The sequence below is a fragment of the Mus caroli genome, chromosome 11, assembly GCF_900094665.2.
Source record: "Mus caroli chromosome 11, CAROLI_EIJ_v1.1, whole genome shotgun sequence".
NCBI classification, from domain to species: domain Eukaryota; kingdom Metazoa; phylum Chordata; class Mammalia; order Rodentia; family Muridae; genus Mus; species Mus caroli.
This window is the reverse complement of record NC_034580.1, coordinates 68,846,737-68,866,428: the sequence shown is the minus strand read 5'-3', so window position 1 is coordinate 68,866,428 and position 19,692 is coordinate 68,846,737. Positions and strand designations below refer to the sequence as shown.

At 38.0% G+C, this 19,692-nt stretch overlaps 1 protein-coding gene across 1 annotated transcript; it reads left to right on the top strand.

Moving 5' to 3' along the window:
* The first annotated feature begins 13,057 nt into the window (after positions 1-13,057).
* Positions 13,058-13,996, top strand: LOC110304851 (olfactory receptor 1496-like). The gene has a single exon (XM_021176477.1). The coding sequence runs from the start codon at positions 13,058-13,060 to the stop codon at positions 13,994-13,996; it is 939 nt and encodes a 312-aa protein (XP_021032136.1).
* Positions 13,997-19,692: the final 5,696 nt, after the last annotated feature.

Sequence of the window (19,692 nt, the reverse complement as noted above, 5' to 3'; positions counted from 1 at the left end):
AAATATGCTAATAAATAAGAAAAAAATCACTACTTCAATAGATTTTCAGGTAAATATTTTTTAAAGGCTTATGGATCTGTGCTTTTGTAGGTGAAACTTAACAGTCCATCACACAATCATATTACTACCATTGTTCACAGAACCATAGATGTCATATTAACTTCTGCTTTCAGTGCATGTGCACTTGGCTCTCATCCTCTGCTTCACATGCTGTAGACATGCTTTCTGTAGTGTTATGCTGAAAAATCTTCATTTTGAAGGAATCTACATATGTATTGGTCTCACAATCATTAGTTTATTATGGGTTGCAGTAACATTTGCTTTTGTACATGAAATATTAGGTGATACTATATGTTAAATTCTATGTTCTAGTTGTGTATAAAATCCAAGAATTATTTAGTGATGTGTATCATTTATGCTACACTGAATGACAACTCTATTCTTTCTATTGTATTTTATAGAAGTATTATGCTATGGTTGTAATATGTTTCCTCAAGTTCATGTGTGGGAGGCTTCATTCCAAATGCAGTGTTCAGAGGGCTTTGCAGACATTATGGAATCTTTACAACCCTGACCCTGTCAGTAGATCTATTCAGTGATGAGTCACAATATTACAGCAGTATGGAGAGATTGGAGAAACTAAGTTGCAACATATGTTTGGAGGAGGTAGGCCACAAGCATACTTTCAAAGGGCACACTTGTTTCAGTCATACCAACTTTCTCTCTCTTTGCTTTCTGGTTGCCATGAGGTGAAGTTATTTTTTTCCCATATGATTGATAAGCCATGTGACCATGAACAAACCTCTGAAACCAAGTTTAGAAGAGCCCTTTCTTTTTTAAGTACTTTATTTCAACTGTTTAGTCACAGAAGTGAAGAACTGACTAAAGGAACAGATATTCTTCAGTATAGTAGCTCACACTTTGGGAACAACACATACTTTGTATACTATTGTCTGTCCTTTGTCTCCAAAGTTATTTTATTCATAGCAGCATAACCAGTTATATACTTAAATGAGATGAACTGGACAGCACCTCACTTCTATCTTTTTGAATATGCTTTCAGTTTTTGCACTGGGACCTATCTGAATCGCAGAGGAAGATGTCATAGGAGAATACCCTAACACTCATGAAAATACTAAGTTCTGCTGTCCTTCTTGAGAAAATTATTTCAGACAGTGAGAGAGGTGGAATGGGGTTCTTTTTTTCTGCATGTGGATTTTTTTTCACAATAATTGGAAGACTTTACATCTGTGGAATCAATTTGTAAAGAGTATCCAATAGATTTGACAATAGTCTGGTTTTTTTGCAGGTTTCCATGGTGCCCCTTTTGCCAATAACTTGAGTAGAGGAAACATGTTCAGGACACTGGACATTTGTTTATAAACTGAAGGTAATATTCTATTGTTGAAAACAACACCAAGATATCTCTTGGAGCACTATATTAGTGCCTAAACACAGCGTTGTCACCTGTTGAATAATTTAGTGGTACTTGAACTTATTCTGTACAGTACTGGATTTGAAATATAAACACTAACTTAGCTATAAAGTCCTTGATCTACAATGGTGACCTGTGTACATGATATGCTGGTGCAAAAATGGCACAAAATTTGTAAGAGTAAATAACTATTACTGGATTTATTTATTTATTTATTTGACAAAATACAATATAGTCAATACAATACTGATATAATAAGATCAAACAAAAACCTTCACATCAAGGCTGGACAAGGGAACCCAACAGAAGAAAAAATAGCCCCAAGAGAAGGTACAAGAATCAGAGACCCACACATTTACACACACACAGAAATCTCAAAAAATACTAAGCTAAAAGCTAAAATACATATCTCAAGGAACTAGTGCAGACCTGTGTTTGCCATGTGTTTTCTGCTTCAGTCTCTGTGTGTTCATATATACATTGCTCCTTTTATTGAAAAGGTCTTGATCTTCTGGTATTCTCCATCCTCTTTGGCTCTTATACTCTGACTTTTTTTCTCTGGAGTTGCATTAACTCGGAGGAGAGGAATTTGATGGAAACATTGCATTTAGAGCTTTGTGTTCTAAGGACTCTCTGTTTACTCTCTGTCTGTGGGTCTCTGCATCTGCTCCTGTGAGAAGGAGTTTCTTATCATCAGTGATGATGACTGAATAAGGCACTGATCTCTGAGTATAGCAGAGGAAATTTAGGAGTCACTTGATTGCTAATTTTTTTTAGACCAGTAGTATTTGTTTTACCCTAGGACTCAGGGTTATATAGTCTCTCGCTCTTGGTTACCCAGTTAATGTTGGGTATGTGTTTCATACTGTGTAGTGGACTTTAAACCAAATCAGACATTGGTTGGTTACTCCCATAAGTTCTGTCTTGACTTTGCCCTAACGTTATTCCAGAGAGGATAAACTGTTGATAAAAAGTTTTATGCTATGTTGGTTATTATGTTTCTCATTTGCTAATTTGCAGAGTACCTCCTATACAAAAGATTCAAGAATGTAGGGTTGAAGCCTTCATGGGGGGCACCAACTCAATTTCCTATTTTCAGTGAGTTGTATGAATGTTGTCCTCAATAAAGAAGCTCCACTCCCAGTGTGTGGAGAGTAATCCATTGTCTTGGCAACTGCCTGGGTTGTTTGCATATTTCCACAGGAATCTCTTGGCCATCCACTCATTTAAGTCAACTCCAACTCAAGATGTAACTTATGTCTGACACTATTCTGGTTATCAGGAACTTGGGACTAGATAGACCATAGAATTAAGATGAATTAATATTGTTCTACTAAGGAAGTGTAGCAATATAGTGTGTTATTTCAACATTCTTATCTATTCATTGATCAGTGTCTTGCTCAGCCATCATCAAAGAAACTTCCTTCTGCAATAGATGGAAACAGAGTCTCACAACTGGACAATGTGGAGATATTGAGAGGACTTGGGTGACTAACACCCAAAAGGGAAGTTTCCACCAACCAAAAAGCATACATGGGCTGTTCCATGTCCTCTGGCACATATGTAGCAGAAGACTGCCTTATCTGGTCTCAGTGGGAAAGAGTGCACCTAATCCTGCAGAGATTAATGCTCAGGGAAGAGGGATGTTGGTGGGTGAGGTGAGGGTGAGTTCCTGTATGAGGGGGTAGGTGGATGGAAGAGTGAGGGAGCATCCTCTCAGAGACAAAGTGGAGGGAGGATGATGTGAAGATCTTGGGAAGGGAACAAGAAGGTGGCAACATTTGTAATATAAATAAATAAAAAAATTAATAAAAAATAAAGTCTAAGAGTGAATCCCAAATTGCAGCAGGTTTTAAAGCAGAAATGGGCAGCAGAGAGTTGGGGTAAAAATGGTGTTGAGCAAATGGCTAACAAATTAAGTATAAGTGAAAATGCCATAAAGAATCGAACTACCTTATAGGCTAATATATATAGGAATAGTTTTTCATTTAAAATAAGCTAAAAACGAAAAAAGCAAAAAAAAAACATTTAATGTATAATTACCATATAACTAAGCACATACCAACAATGACTAAAACAAGTGGTTGTACATTACTATTCACAGCAGAGGTACTAATCAATAATAAAAAGTCAATTATTGCTACATAGAACTATACAGACACACCCTGAAAACATGCTAACAGAAAGAAACCAGGCATGAAGAGCTTATATCCAAAAAATATAAAGAAAAGAAAAATCTGTAAAAGTATAAAGTAGAGTGGAGTTGCCTGTGGATGGTCAGAAGTGAGAGTATGTGTGAATGGGCAGAGGAATGCTTTGGGGAATTATGGGTTCAAAAGTGTAGTAATATTATTTTAATAAATTCTGGCACAGGGTTACTACTAGCCTCAGTGGTTTATGTTCCCAAATGAAACACACACACACAGCATTTATATTTTAATTTGCCTTAAGCATCACAATAGTGATTTTAATATGTCCCAACAATCACAATTGTCACCACAATCCCTTTTGTTTAGGTATCTGGTTTTAGGTATTTTATAAATTATAGATATGTTGTCATTTTAAGGGATAATTTAGAAATAATTTTAATTCTCAACAGGGAGGTAACTAAACAGAGAGCTTTGAATTGGGGTTTCTTTTTCATATTCTTTTTACGTTTTCGTTCTTAGGTAAAGGGTTGAAAAGAAAAGGGGCCAGGCAGTGTTGGTGCACACCTTTAATCCCAGCACTTGGGAGGCAGAAGCAGGCAGATTTCTGAGTTTGAGGACAGCCTGGTCTACAGAGTGACATTCAGGACAGCCAGGGCCACACAGAGAAACCCTGTCTCGAAAAAAAGCAAAAAGAAAAAAAATGAAAAGAAAAAGGGGATAAAGTAATATAAAAATTAAAGCCAGGCAGTGGTGGCATATGCCTTTAATCCCAGCACTTGGAAGGTAGAAGCAGGCAGATTTCTGAGTTCGAGGCAAGCCTGGTTTACAGAGTGAGATCCAGGACAGCCAGGGTTATACAGAGAAACCCTGTCTCTGAAAACAACAACAACAACAAAAATAATTAGATATATGTTGCAGGGCAGGGTGCATGGGGGGAATAAAGGATGTGGGAGAAAACCTATGTCCCGCCGGAGTTCTGGTGCTCTGGGCTGGTGGATGTGGAAGACTGCTGCACACTTTCCACCTGGCCTTGGGTGGGTGTCTGGCTGTGTGAAGCCACTGGATCCCAGCTCAGTGGGTGGTGGACAAGAGGCAGTCTTAGGTACCAGGTTCTCGGCCACAGGCATCCCAGATACCACTGGACACACACAGAATGGGGGCCCTCCGGGGGCAGCTTGGTCAGCCCGGGGGCCAAAGGGAGGAGAGGGCACGGGGAGAGGGGGCACTGTGTGCTTCCCATGGAGGTGATAGCCCTTGGTCCAGTCTGTGGCTGGAGTTCAGAAAGGCCTTCAGGTGGGAGGTTAGACAGTGCTCATTAGGGAAAAGCCTATCTCATCATTCAAGCACAGTGGGCCTTGATGAGCAGAGACAGTCTATGGTTTTAGAGTTTTATTGTAGAAAGGTAGGGGGAAAGAGAGAAGGTAGAAAGAGAGTGGCAGGGCATAGCCATGTGGAGAGAGGAGGGAAGGGAGAGAGGAAGGGCTAGAGAGGAGAGTAAGAAAGGTGAGAGCTGAAAGAGAGCAAGGAAGAGCCAAGCAGCTCTTTTTATAGTAGGCTGGGCTATTTTGCTGTTGCCAGGTAACTATGGGGAGGAGCATACCTAGCTATAGTCATGTAACTGTGGGAGTGAAGTCCAGCCAGAGTGCCAGGAGCTTGGAACATTGTCTGTGTGACTGATAGTCACATTCTTCTCCTGTGGGGGGCTGTGGGGGTGGTAACTTTGACAGGAGTCAGGGATCCAGGAAACATGAACGAACACCTTCCATCCTATGTAGGTGGAAATCACCACCCATTGGACCCCCCCCCCCGGGGGTTCAAGACCTATGCTCTACTGGAGACCAGGCTGTCTGTGGGCAGCCCACTGCCCCAGAATATGTGGATGACTTATTAAATTTACTCTTAAACAAAACATTTTATAGCCATAATCTTACATTGTTAAAATATTTAATTTTGATACAGTATTATATATTTTCTTACAATTGGTACCAAATTTATATGTTGATATAAGTTTAATATTTTAATCTTGGTATAAATCTTTGTATATCGATACAAAATTTAAGCTTAATTTTGTTACTCATAAACATTGTGCCTATACAATTCATTTAAGAATACAAGGTTAACTTTCAAAAAACCAAACAATCCAATCAAAATAATGGGGTATAAATGTAAACAGAGAATTCATAATGGAGGAATCTCAAATGGCTTAAAAATGTTTATATCCTTAGTAATTAGGGAAATGCAAATCAAAATGATCTCACTTTAAACCAATCAAAATGACTAAGATCAAAACCTCAGGTGACAGCCCATGTTGAGGAGAATGTAGAGAAAAAAAGAACACTCCTCCAAGGATTGCAAACTGGTACAACTACTCTGGAAATCAATCTGGAGGTTCCTTAGAAAATTGGAAATAAATCTACCTGAAAACCCAACTATACCACTCTTGGACATATGCCCAAAAGATGCCACAAGTGCACATGTTCCACTATGTTCATAATGGCCTTATTTGTGATAGCCAGAAGCTGGAAACAACCCATTTGTCCCACAATGGAAGAATGGATACAGAAAATGTGGTTCATTTGCACAATGGAGTACTATTCAGCTACTAAGAATGAGGATATCCTGAGTTTTGCAGACAAATGAATGGAAGTGGAAAATATCATCCTGAGTGAGGTAAATTAGACCTGAAAGGTATGTACTTGCTAATAAGTGTATATTAGCCAAAAAAGTACAGAGTACTCAGGATACAATCCACAGAACTCAAGGTTAACAAGCCAACTGCCTCAAGTGAGGATGTTTCAATCCCACTTGGGAGGGAGAAGAGAGCAATCACTGGGCAGGTGGTGGGGAAGAGGGAGTGAGGAAATTGAGTGTGACAGGAGAAGGGAAGGGGGAAAGGGGAACATGGCCATGTTTTGGGGATGGGAAACAGGAGTGAAGCCTTGAGAGCCAGCAGAAAGAATGGAAACAGGCAACCCCAGGAGGTGGGAGGTGAGGGGACCCTCTAGAATGTACCAGAGACCTGGCCTGGGAGGTGAAAGACTCTCAGGACTCATAGGGAGCAACCTTTGGTGAAATGCCCAATAGTGGATAGAGGAAACTTGTAGAGTCTACCACCAGAAGAAACACAGGGTATCAAGTGGAGGGATGGAGTTGCCATTCCACTGTCTAAAGCTCTGACCCAGAATTGTTCTTCTTTAAAAGAACTTCATGAAAAAAACTGGAGAAGAGACTGAAGGAGTGAATGCCCAGCGACCAACCTAAATTGGGATGCATCTCAAGGGGAGGCTGTAAGATGTGGCACTATTACTGATGCTATGGTCTGCTTACAGACAAGAGCCTTGCATAGCTGCCCTCTCAGAGGCCCAATATGCAGCTGACTGAGACAGATGCAGATATTTACAATCAATGGCTGAAGTCAGGGACCCCTGTGGTTTAATTAGAGAAAGGATGGAAGAATCTGAAAAGAAGGGTGACCCCATAGGAAGATCAGCAGTCTTAACTAAACTGGACCCCCGAGATCTCTCAGACACTGAGTCACCAACCAGGCAGCATACAGGAGCTTATCTGAGGCCTCTGGTCTGACCTCAGTGAGAGAAAACAAACAGGTCCCAGGGAGTGAGGAGGCCTGGTGTGGTGGGATGGGGTGGGGACATCCTCTTGGAGATGGAGGAAGAGGAATGGGATCAGAAATTATTGGAGGGGAGACTAGGAATGGGAAAACAACTGAAGTGTAAAAAAAAATAAACATAATTAAAAAAGGAAAATAAGAATTCGAGGCTTAGACACAGTTCTTTTAATAGCTACTATTACAAACTGTTTAGGATGATTAAGTAATACAAGTCAGAGAGTACACCTGAAGGTTATGTTAGATTCTGATTTACTTATAAGGTGTTTTCAAGATTATTTAAATATTAAATAATAAAGTATAATCAATGTTTAATAATTCAAGTATATTATATATACATAATCTTCAAAAGCATCAGAGATCCATAGAATATGACATTTAAAAACATTTCATTATTAATAGATCATTTGAATATATATATATATCTGTTCTTGACAGTACATCTATCCCACTTCAAGGAAGGAGATGAGCATGTGGAATTGCTGCAATTGTGATAAGCAACTGGAAAAGAAATGCCATAATTTATCTACAAACAGAATGCTATCCAGAAAGGACAAATTGATGCATGATAGTCAACTTTTAAGTTCTGCCAAACATGGAAATCTAGCCCTTCATAATTCCTGCTTCACTTAAGGTCTCTCAGATGGTTATGTGCAGAACTAAAGACAGATGTTCCAATATTATAAGGAATATTGGGGGCATGCCCAGGCAATCAGCTGTCTCTACAAATTATATAAGTTTTGTGATCTATGTCTTTGTGCTTCCTTCTCAAATCTCTGACAGGGCTGAGGACTAGTTATAGTCTCAAAATTTAACTTAAATTGTTTAACATTAAAGAAGATGTTCTAGATTTGAAAGAATACTTTTCAGATAGTAATACAAGTTAAAATCAACATGATTTAGGTACAGAATTTTAAATCTTCAAATTAGGGTAGATGATAGAATACTTTATCTAAATTGCTAAGTATAATGGACTGGATATTCTAAATGTATATCATACCTTACAGTTTACATAATTGTTATAATTGTGTTCAATGTATATCTGAGAAAAGAGCTTTTTAATTGGACAAAAGAGGAAAATGTAGCTGCTTGTATTCTAAGGCTAATTTGGGTCCACCAAAACTGTTTGTAAGAAAGATTCTGCATTTAGCTTCTGGGAACCAGTGCCAGTTAATTCTGATTGGTAAATAAAGATGCCAGCAGCCAAGAGTTGGGAAGGAGAGAGATAAGCAGGGTTTAGGTTTTTTGAGCACAGGACCAGGAGGAAGGAGAAGAGGGAGAGAGCAGCCATGCCTTAGGAGAGTGTGAAGGGAAGAGAGAAGAGAGGAGCCAGGGGAGAACATACAGGAGGGAGAAGAAAAGCCACCATGTAAAGAAGTTAAGAGAACATGGCTCAGACAGCTGCTCATTTGGATCAAGAGTAGCCAAGATGGGACATAGAAATTTATAAGTACAGATCTTTCACTTCCTTAGTTAGAGTCACACAGAGGTATTTTATATTATTAGTGAGGTAACCCAATCACAAAAGAAGTCATTAGATATGCACTCACTGATAAGTGGATATTAACCCAGAAACAGAACACCCAAGATAACAATGTGCAGAACACAAGAAAATCAAGAAGGAAGACCAAAGTGTGGATACTTCATTCCTCCTTAGAATAGGGAACAAAATACCCATGAAAGGAGTTACAGAGACAAAGTTTGGAGCTAATACAAAAGGATGGACCATCCAGAGACTACCCCACCTGGGGATCCATCACATAATCAGCCACCAAACCTAGACACTATTGCATATTCTAGCAAGATTTTGCTTAAAGGACCCTGATATAGCTGTCTCATGTGAGGCTATGCCAGTGCCTGGCATATACAGAACTGGATGCTCACAGTTATCTATAGGATGGAACACAGGGCCCCTAATGGAGGAGCTAGAGAAAGTATCCAAGGAGCTGAAAGGGTCTGCAACCTTATAGATGGAACAATATGAACTAATCAGTACCCCCAGAGCTCATGTCTCTAGCTGCATATGTAGCAGAAGATGACCTAGTCGGCCATCACTGGGAAGAGAGACCCCTTGGTCTTGCAAACTTTATATACCCCAGTGCAGGGTAATGCCAGGGTCAAGAAGCAGGAGTGAGTGAGTAGGGGAACAGGGCAGAGGGAGGGTATAGGGAACTTTCAGGATAGCATTTGAAATGTAAATAAAGAAAATATCTAATAAAGAAAAAAAGGATGTTGAACATTTCTTTTGGTGCTTCTTAGCCATTAGGTATTCCTCAGTTGAGAATTCTTTGTTTAGCTCTGTACCCCATATTTTAATGGAGTTATTTGATGACTTTTAGTCATTAATAATCAGAAAATGCCTGATAATGTGGGCTGTTTCACACTTACACTTTTTCCTCCCCCCTCCCCACTCTATTAAGTGTAGCAAATAGAGATCAGTGACTAAAATTGTTTTCCACTAGAGATGTCTGAGGTTAAATTGGTCCCAGAAAGGTCCTGAGTAATTCTTACATATTTAATGACTTCCACAGGATCTGGACTCCTCTGGGATATAGGGCACATAAGGCATAGGAGGGCAACAGGGTGATGTAGGTAGGGATGGTACAGGTAGATGATGAGTACAGAGGCTGCTGTTCCTGTGTCTGCAAATAAAATGAAGGTGAGCAGCGTCATGAACCAGAAACTGACTCAGCATCAGATGAGCTGGCTACAATCAGGAAAATAAGTAGGTGTCTTGCTGTCAATTGGAATTTCTATGTTATGCAGGATAGACTTCCAAGTATGATAACTTTCCTTTTTCCTCTTTCCCAAGATTTCCCCATACTATGCTAGTATTTGCTTCACGTTCATCATGTATGCCATCTTTGAAATTGGTCATTGTGTCGTTTTTTTTCTCTTCATTTCAGCACAGGAGCAGCCCTGTGAGGTAGAGTTCAGTGCTCTGTTGATGAATGGTTGTTACTATACAATCACCTGTGGGGGTCTTAGCAATCTTTGTACAATGTGCTCCTCAAGGTAATTATTAATTTTATCTATAAATCTTCACAAGTATTTGTTTCATTGGTAATATATATGAAAATAGCAAGGTATAAGGTTTTTTTTTTTATATTTGGTGCACATTCTTATAAGTTTGGAATCTGGAACAGCACTAAGATTGGTTAAGAACTTTTTATTGTATATTTACATGAACACCTAGATGATATAATGTTATACTCAATGGAATACACTAACATTGAGAATGACATTAGTATCATTTTTATACTCTGTCTAATTTGAGGACCGTGTGTTAAAGAAGTTTCTGAAGTCCATTGATCCATCATTTGTAACAGTTGCTAGTGATTTCTTTGGGATTTGATGTTTTAAAACTTGCTTCCATAAAAAAAGATACCTTTTGGTTACAGAGAAGGAGAAACTTGAGTGTTGTTTCATCTGTCTACCATCCCAGTGCTCAGAAATCAGAGGAAGGCACGGTACATGTTTGAGCCCATTCTGGAATATAGGAGAGCATCTTAAATGGTAGATGATTTTTTTCTTACATGGTTGCCCTTTTGTAATGCTAATCCACAATATTTAAGTCTGCAAACTCTGATGTCAGCTGCATTAAACAAGTCTGTTTTGGAAGGTGCAAGCAGTCAGGCTAGGTTGTAGCATTTTACAAAGTGTTGCTTGGATCACTTGAAGTTTCTCCTGTTTTGTAAGCTTTAAGAAGTGCAATAGACTAATTAGCTAGGGATGTCCAAAACTACAAAATTACACACGTGTGTATCTGAATGTGTATATATGTGAGTGTGTGTGTGTGTGTGTGTGTGTGTGTGTGTGTGTGTGTGTGTGTGATGTCACCCTGTCATGTCACTAGGATACAGACTGCATTATTAGAAACTGATAAGGGGTACATTTGAAGAATGCTGAGAATATTGGAGTCCCTGATAAGAGTGGACATTATTTAATTAGACTTGTATCTAAGGCAGAAGATGTAACATTTTTCTACACTTAAATATCCTTTGCCCGCAATTCCTTCATCTGAATGCATGAAGCTCATCATATGTTGAAGTGTTAGTTACCTTTGTCAAAGTATAGATTTTAATGACATTTAGAGACTATCTGCATAGCAAGTAGGATTTCTCCAAATCAAAACCAGTGTTTAACCCACTTGATGCACAAATTCACGATCACATACAGCATAGTCATCTGAGGAATAATGCAAGTGAAAATTTTAAGGTAGGTTGTTGCTTCTTTTTCATAATTTGTAGATTTTTTCATCCTATATGTGTTTTAAGTATCAATGATATTTTGTGGATTAAAACATATGGATATTATTTGTACTACACAGTATTATGAGATTGTCAAGGTTTAACACTAACACTGCAAAAATACAATATTAATCTCTAATTCAGACTTTCTATTTAAATGGGAATTTTTCTAACTTTGAAGTTAAAGAAATCTGTATTAGCTTGAGCAGTAGTTAACAAGCACCACTGGCTAGGTTTATGCCTCTTGACTATCATTGGCCCTAGTTGCAGATCAAGAATGATTGTAAAGAGCCAAAGAGAATGAAGGCATATGAGATCCTTCCTGCATATTGTTTACAGTTGATGGGAAGATCCCTTAACACAGTGATCAAAGTTTTAATTGGGTGGGATATGTAAAGGTTACTAGAGAACATGGCTGAATGTCTCAGTGTAGAGAGAGAAAATAAATTTAACTGAGCATGTGATAAACAATAAGCCTGGAATAGAAGTGAGGATGAACCAGATGAATAGAAAACAGAAAGCAAGAAATAAAAGGCAAGAGAAGAAGGGAGGAGATGTGGGGCATGAAGATATTTGCCACAGCATTGAATGAGGAGAGAAAAGCATGTGGAAGTGTGTCATATATAACATTGGCACCAATAAGATAATGAAAGATCATCTGTGCACCTGATAGGAGCTTTGTCATTATCCTCAGAACAACAGACGTAATTTAAACATAAATCAGAAAAGATAGGAAGGTACTTCTCTGTTAGAATGTGACAGTGTAAATGATGCAAGGAGAAGAGAAGGGCCTGGAGACATGAGAACGTAAACACGACTGAGTCTGCTTCTGTATTGTAGTAAAGACAAGATGTGGTCCTGATATATTGATATAAGCTTTCAAAAAGGAATGGATGGAATAAGAGAAGAATGGAAAAGAGACTCTGTGTAATTTATGCCAACAGTTAAAGGTAATAAAAAATAAATGGATCTAAATTCATAGATATCTGCCAAAATCTGAATTTATTTTACTGTATTATGAGCAACTGAAAAGGTATGAGAACATGGAATGCTTTGGAAGACATTAAACTGAAGACGTGAATTTCACTTGGGCCTTTTGATCTTCTGATGTCTGTCACATATGCAGTGGACAGAAGATGATTATTTAAAAGCAGAGCAGAAATATGTTACAGGGTTTGAGTTTGAACTGGCAACATAACACATTGAAGCATGAGAGATTTTGTTTAAATTTATAAAAAATATATGATGTTAAAGTTTGTAAAAACATTCTTCATAAACATCAATATAAAAATGACAGAACAAATTACAAAAAAACAAACTAGTTACCCAGGATAAGCAGGAGGTAGGAGAGAAAAGCATTCACATCTTAATAGACATGGAATGGAACTGTCTATGAAAAGACGAGAGATAAAAACCTGCAAAAGGTAGTTGGAGAAAAACCATTAATGATTGTAATGTTTACAGACATTAGGAGTTTGAGATTATAATTAAAATTATGACTCTCATCTATTGTGGTGGAATATATATCTTAGCTATATATTTATTTTATATTTTAAGAAATTCTGATATTTTCTCATTAGGATAGTGGAGAAGAAGAATGAAAATGAACAACAAAACTAGCATCACCCAGTTTCTCCTCCTGGGACTGCCCATTGCCCCAGAGTACAGACACCTGTTCTATGCCCTGTTTCTGGCCATGTACCTCACCACTGTCCTGGGAAACCTGCTAATCATTGTCCTCATTCAACTGGACTCCCATCTCCACACACCAATGTACTTGTTTCTCAGCAACCTCTCCTTCTCTGATCTCTGCTTTTCCTCTGTCACAATGCCCAAAATGCTGCAGAATATGCAGAACCAGGACCTATCCATTCCCTATGGAGGGTGCCTGGCACAAATATACTTCCTTATGGCTTTTGGAGATATGGAGAGCTTTCTTCTTGTGGTCATGGCCTATGACCGCTATGTGGCCATCTGCTTCCCTCTGCATTACACCAGCATCATGAGCCCCAAGCTCTGTACTTGTCTAATGCTGCTACTGTGGATGCTGACGATATCACATGCCATGATGCACACTCTGCTTGCAGCAAGATTGTCTTTTTGTGAGAACAATGTGATCCTCAACTTTTTCTGTGACCTATTTGCTGTCCTAAAGCTGGCCTGCTCAGACACTTATATTAATGATTTGATGATACTTATTTTTGGAGGACTCATCTTTATTATTCCATTCCTCCTAATTGTTATGTCCTATGCAAGGATCATCTCTTCCATTCTTAAAGTTCCATCTACTCAAGGCATATACAAGGTGTTCTCCACCTGTGGTTCTCATCTTTCTGTGGTATCTTTGTTCTATGGGACAATTATTGGTCTCTACTTATGTCCATCAGGTAATAATTCCACTGTAAAGGAGATTGCTATGGCCATGATGTACACAGTGGTGACTCCAATGTTGAACCCCTTCATCTACAGCCTAAGGAACAGAGACATGAAGAGGGCCCTAATAAGAGTCATTTGTAGTAAGAAAATCTCTCTGTAGTGGTAGCAGTTAGGATTATCATCTAATTTTATGTAATAAATGTATTGATACTAATATTTTTATCAGATATTGTCTCTCACCATAGGCCCTACAAGGAAGGGCATGCTACATAACTGTTCAATACATGAAAGAGAAGAAGTTTAGTGCAGTAGTCAATGTGGGAACAATTGTCTTTAATATCTAGCTATAACTTCACCTTTACCTTCCATAAACAATCCTGGAAATGCATAGTGGGTGAGGTACTATCTAATATGATCTCTGTTACTCTTAAGTTACTGCAACATTTTATCATTTTACCCTCACTTTCATGTTCACTGATATTTCAGTTAAAAATCATTTAAGTAATGGATTTACCTCATGCAATAACAAATACCTCCACCTCCCAACTTACTTCTCTAGGCTTTTTAATACTGAATTAGATATAACTTTTGCTCTTAGCTTTTCTGTAATTCTTTTCCAATTTATGTCATCCTTTGTCACTAGTCTAGACCCTGAACAAATCGGGCAGAATTGTTTTGTATAATAGTATTACTTTTATAATTTTTACCCTAATACTTGAAGTTTATTATTAACTAGTTTCCTTTTAATTTAATTTACTTCTTCAAGATGAGGGGAAGAAGAACAAATTCTAGAGCTGGCAATGCTTCACATATGTCTCGTATTTTGCTTTGTAAACCATCCATTTAAAGTAGATGGATTTGTTTACCCTTGTGATACACTTAAGGATATAGAGAAGGTTCTGTTTCACAGCCTGAAGAATCTGAGGCACAGTGACTTCCCATTTCACAGGAAGGGGCAATGAGTGAGCATGTATGAGATCCTAGACCAATTATACTCTTTTGTCTTATTTCTGTAGGACAAAAACATCTTTAATTTTTATATTCATTGCTTTACTGTGGCATGGAATAACTTGGTCCATTTTTTTCCTCAGTTGTCCTTGGTAGGTGATGACACATAAATCGAGGCTTTTATACTCTGCTATCCCAACACACACATCATTTCCATGGTAAGCCAATCTTGCCTCTAGGGCTTCTCATTGCCTGGGGAACATCTCCAGTTGAGACTGTGTGTGATCTTCAATAGAAACACTAATACATTGAGCACTTTCTCTTCTCAAACAGTCTTTTTTTGTTCTTTCAATTGTTTCTTCATTACTATTTCATCTCCTACCCCATGATCTTCATAAGCACTTTTGTGAACACACACACACACACACACACACACACACACACACACACACACACACCTGTGTTTACAAAAGTGGATATAGCTCATCGAATTTTGAATTGTTCCTTTTAATAAATATTTTAAGATATTGTTGTTGTTGTTGTTATTCCCATATAGTTAAGGTAGCATTGGCTGTTTTCATTGATAAGCTCTGAAATCCTATTGTCTTGGTATAACAGAATTATCATAGATAACACAGACAATTTGTAAATTAAGCAACTTTCCTCCTTCTGTGCAAAAGAAAGTTTAAAAGACTGAAATGATTCTATATTCAGTATCAATGACATCAGGTCTAAGAGACATCGGAAAGAAGCAATGACTGCTGTGTAATAGAAAGCAGTACCACAGTGCAAAAATGTAGCCTACAATGCACATCTCTTTAAATATATTTAAAAATTTTAACTGACTCATAAATATATACAATTCTATTAGCACAACACTGTGAAATGACTATCATGTAACATAAAAGATGGGCTGTGTCAGAGTGGAAGTGGTGTAAAGAAAAGGGAAGGATGTAGGGAATAAGGAAGGTTAATTGAAAACCTGAACAAAAAATAAGCAATCAAGCCAGGTGTGATGGTTCATGGCTGTAAAGCAACAATTTCATACCAGTAATAATTTATATGTGGTTGAAAGATGGCTCAGTGGCTCAAATCAATGGTTACTCTTCCAGAAGAGGCTAGTTCAATTCCCAGCACCCATATGGGTGACTCACAACCACCTGTAACTCCACTTCCAGGGGATTCTGGCTTCTGGCTTCTGGCTGCTGTGGGCACTGTATATTTGTGGTAATAAGTTCAAATGGATGCAAAACACACATAAACATAAAGATTGACTAAAATTTAAATGTTTATTGCCTTATAGTTATAAGTATGCATCCTATTTATTATATTGTGTATATTGAGAATGTGAACTTGTAAAAGAATAAAAATTGAAAATTGAAATATATTGTCTTATTATAAAAATACATTGTATTTATTATATTATTTATATTGAGAATGTATAATAGTAAAGGCACTTTGTAACCTCCTGCAGTGCTTAAAATCCAACATCCAACAATCTCTGCCTTTGCCTGGTTTAGAACACTCATGAGACGGGTTGACAAGTGTGCACTGTCTGTTAAACCAAGGAGAATTTGAAAAAGGGACTAGCAGTCACAAGTCTTTGAATTCACACACACAAAAACAATACTTCATAGAAGAAGCACAGAGACAGCAGTGCCCTTGCTAAAGTCCCATAGCTGATCATTGCTGGATAAATCAATAAGAAACAGCATCCTTACATTGGGCATTTTATACATCATCCATGGGAATTTATGAGTTTTCCAAATACACGATAGAAAAATCTCAAAATGGGGAGAGGTGTAGTTCACTGGTAGAGAACTTGTTTAGGGTATGTGAGATTTGAATTTTACATACCATTATCGCACACAATACCATTTTGATGGTGAACATGAGTTGAAGAGACACTAGAGGATTTCAGTTAGGAGGAATGAGTTGGAGAAATCTACTATACCAAAAAAAGGCTATAGATAACAATATATTATATTTTTAAAAATGGGTATAAAATTGTTCTCATTACAAAAAATGATAACTGTGTGAATTAAGGCATATTGCTAATTAGCTAGCGTGGCCATTCTGTAGTGCATATAACCTTCAATGCATTGTATTGTCCATGATAAGCACATGCAAGTTATAATCATTATTTTATAGCAATGAAATGTATGCACCAAAAAAGTTGGAAGTGATCACAGTTGAAAGCCCTAATTGAACAAGGATGAAACTGGCCACTAGTGATATGAGAAAGCTACAAGTGTGAACCATATATATAATTTCAATTCATTTTTAGAAATACAAACATATTTTCTTTGGACTTCATAATTATTTTTGTGAAATTCATCCATTTGGGACATACATGTTGTTCCTTGATAATATGCTGTTTAATGTATACTCTATTATATATTCATTTATTCTATTTTTAATTTAATTTTAATAAACATGTTTAAATGGCAAAAGAAACAAAACCAGTTACATTAATATTTTTTATTTAAATCTGCATAACAAAGGGATCCATTTCAACCTAAACTCAATATAACATTTTCTCCTTTGTTCAAAATCCAGTTTGCATTGTACATTAGTAGCACAACTCTTCTTGAATTAGTCTCTTTTAATTGATCAATAGTAATATGTAGCTTATGGTTACCTTATTAGGGAATTATTTGAGGTACAGCTTCTCTATGGAAAATAATATATATAAACATGGCATACAAAACTATTTTAAGCAAAGCAGTGCTAGAGCACTTAAACTTTGGTATTAACATGCTACATGTTTGGAGAAGTTTTGGATTCTATAGAACTCTTCAAGAGAAAATCATAAGGATAAGCAGCCCACACACAATATACACAAAGGAGAGGCCTATGATGAAAACAAATGTCTTATTTCCCTAAAATTACCATAAAACTCTCAGAAAATATATGTATCAGATGTGCAGCTTAGTAATCATGTAGGTCACCCAACAACTAGATCAGGGACTCTCCCTGAACCTGTTTCCTGCCTATGGATTCTGTGCCACTAACTGGGTAATATTGTCTTGCCTCAATGGGAGAGGATGTACCTAGTCCTGCAGTGACCTGATGTGCCTGGAGGAGAAAAAGAAGGGGAAATGGGGAGGATATTTGTGAGGTTGGCACTGCAAGGAAAGGGGTGCTGATATTGGGATATAAAGTGAATACATAAGTTAATGAAAAATAAACAAGATCATTTATCAAAGTAACAAAAATGAGCCTCTGGAAGGTAGAAGGGACATCAAACAACTGAGTTTAAATGTTGCAGTGGAGTCCTGGATATGGAAACTTGGGACATTAAGTCCCAGCCCAAACAGATATCTGGCATGTGCAACTCACTGGGCAATCTGCAGGCATGGCTGAGTCAGGCACCCAGTGAAGTCATACAACAACAACAACAACAACAACAACAACAACAACAGCAACAACAGCAGCACCAGCAAGAGCAACAACAATAACAACAAAGAACAGAAACAGAAACCAAAATATGGCGAAGGCTAGGCCACTATTCACAAAGTAGTATGAGGTTCCTTGGCACAACCCTACCCATAACACTTCTTCCACTTTTCAAAACCTACAATTTCTTTATGCCCTCCCTGAAGGCAGAGGTAATAATCCTAGAGCGGTTGAAGGTAAGCAAAGCAAAGGGCCAAACAGCCTTGACCCCTTGACAGGTATTCTAGGCTTCTTTTTCTCCAGTTTCACCACCAGCTGCTGGTGTGCTTCTACCTCTCCTATCACCAAATAAGACCCTATTTATCTATTTGCCCACATTCTCTTAATTCTTCATTCACATGCCACAGAATCTGGGAGAAAAGAAATGACTAGTCTACTTCAACCCAAGTGCCACTTAGATACACAGGGGTTACTTAAACTGTAGAAGGACAAGAGTCAGCTGTTGGCAATTTAGATAGGAGAATATTTCTTGTTCTATAGAGACACTAAACTTTCCAAATCTTTGTATCCAGTTCTTTATTAAGATATATTTGTTTTTATTTTATGTATGTAGATATTGATGGCCACATGTATCTTAGTACCCATGGAGGCCAAAAGAGAGCACTTGTACATTTTCTAGAATTGTAGTAAAAGATGGTGTGAGCTACCACGATGGTATTGGGAATCAGACATAGGTCTATCTAGTGTTCTCAACTACTGGCTCAGCCCTTCAGCCCTGTATCCAATTCTTTACAACAAAACTACTAGACAAATAGCTATTCTACTTCTTTTCTTTTTATTAAGGTATCAACAAGAAGGGACTGAGGAGATGCTCAAATGGAAAAATACTTGTAACACAGGTATTAGGACCTGAGTTCAAAACCCAAGAACAGACATTAAAAGCCATATAGGGCCATGCATCTGTAACATCAGCTCATTAGACCAGGTATATCTGAGCTTGATGGCTACCTAGCCTAGCTACAACAGAGTATTTTGATTTCAGTGAAGAGACTAGATCAAAAAATATCATGGAGAAGAAATGAAGAAGACATTTGATAGTGTGAGAAATTGCAGGCTGGTATCCAGTCGAGCTGAGGTCTGAACCCTGATGGTTATAATTCACCTTCATGACATGGTAGGCATTCCCTCATGCTCCTGGAACTCTGGCCCCTGCCTAAGGTACCACCTCCCACAGCCCCCACAAGAGAAGCATGGTCAGTAGTCACATAAGCAATGGCCCAAGCTTCTGACCTTCAGGCTAAACTCCTCCCCAGTTACCTAGCAACAATAAAGTCCATAAAAAGGGGCTGTTAGGCCCCCACCTCGCTCTCTTACTCTCACTCCTTTGTTCCTTTCCCTCTCACTTCTCTCTCCTCTTCCCTTTTTCTTTGTCTTCTTCTTTCCTCTCCTCTTTCTCTCTCTCTCTAACCTTCTCTCTCTCTCTCTCTAACCTTCTCTCTCTCTCTCTCT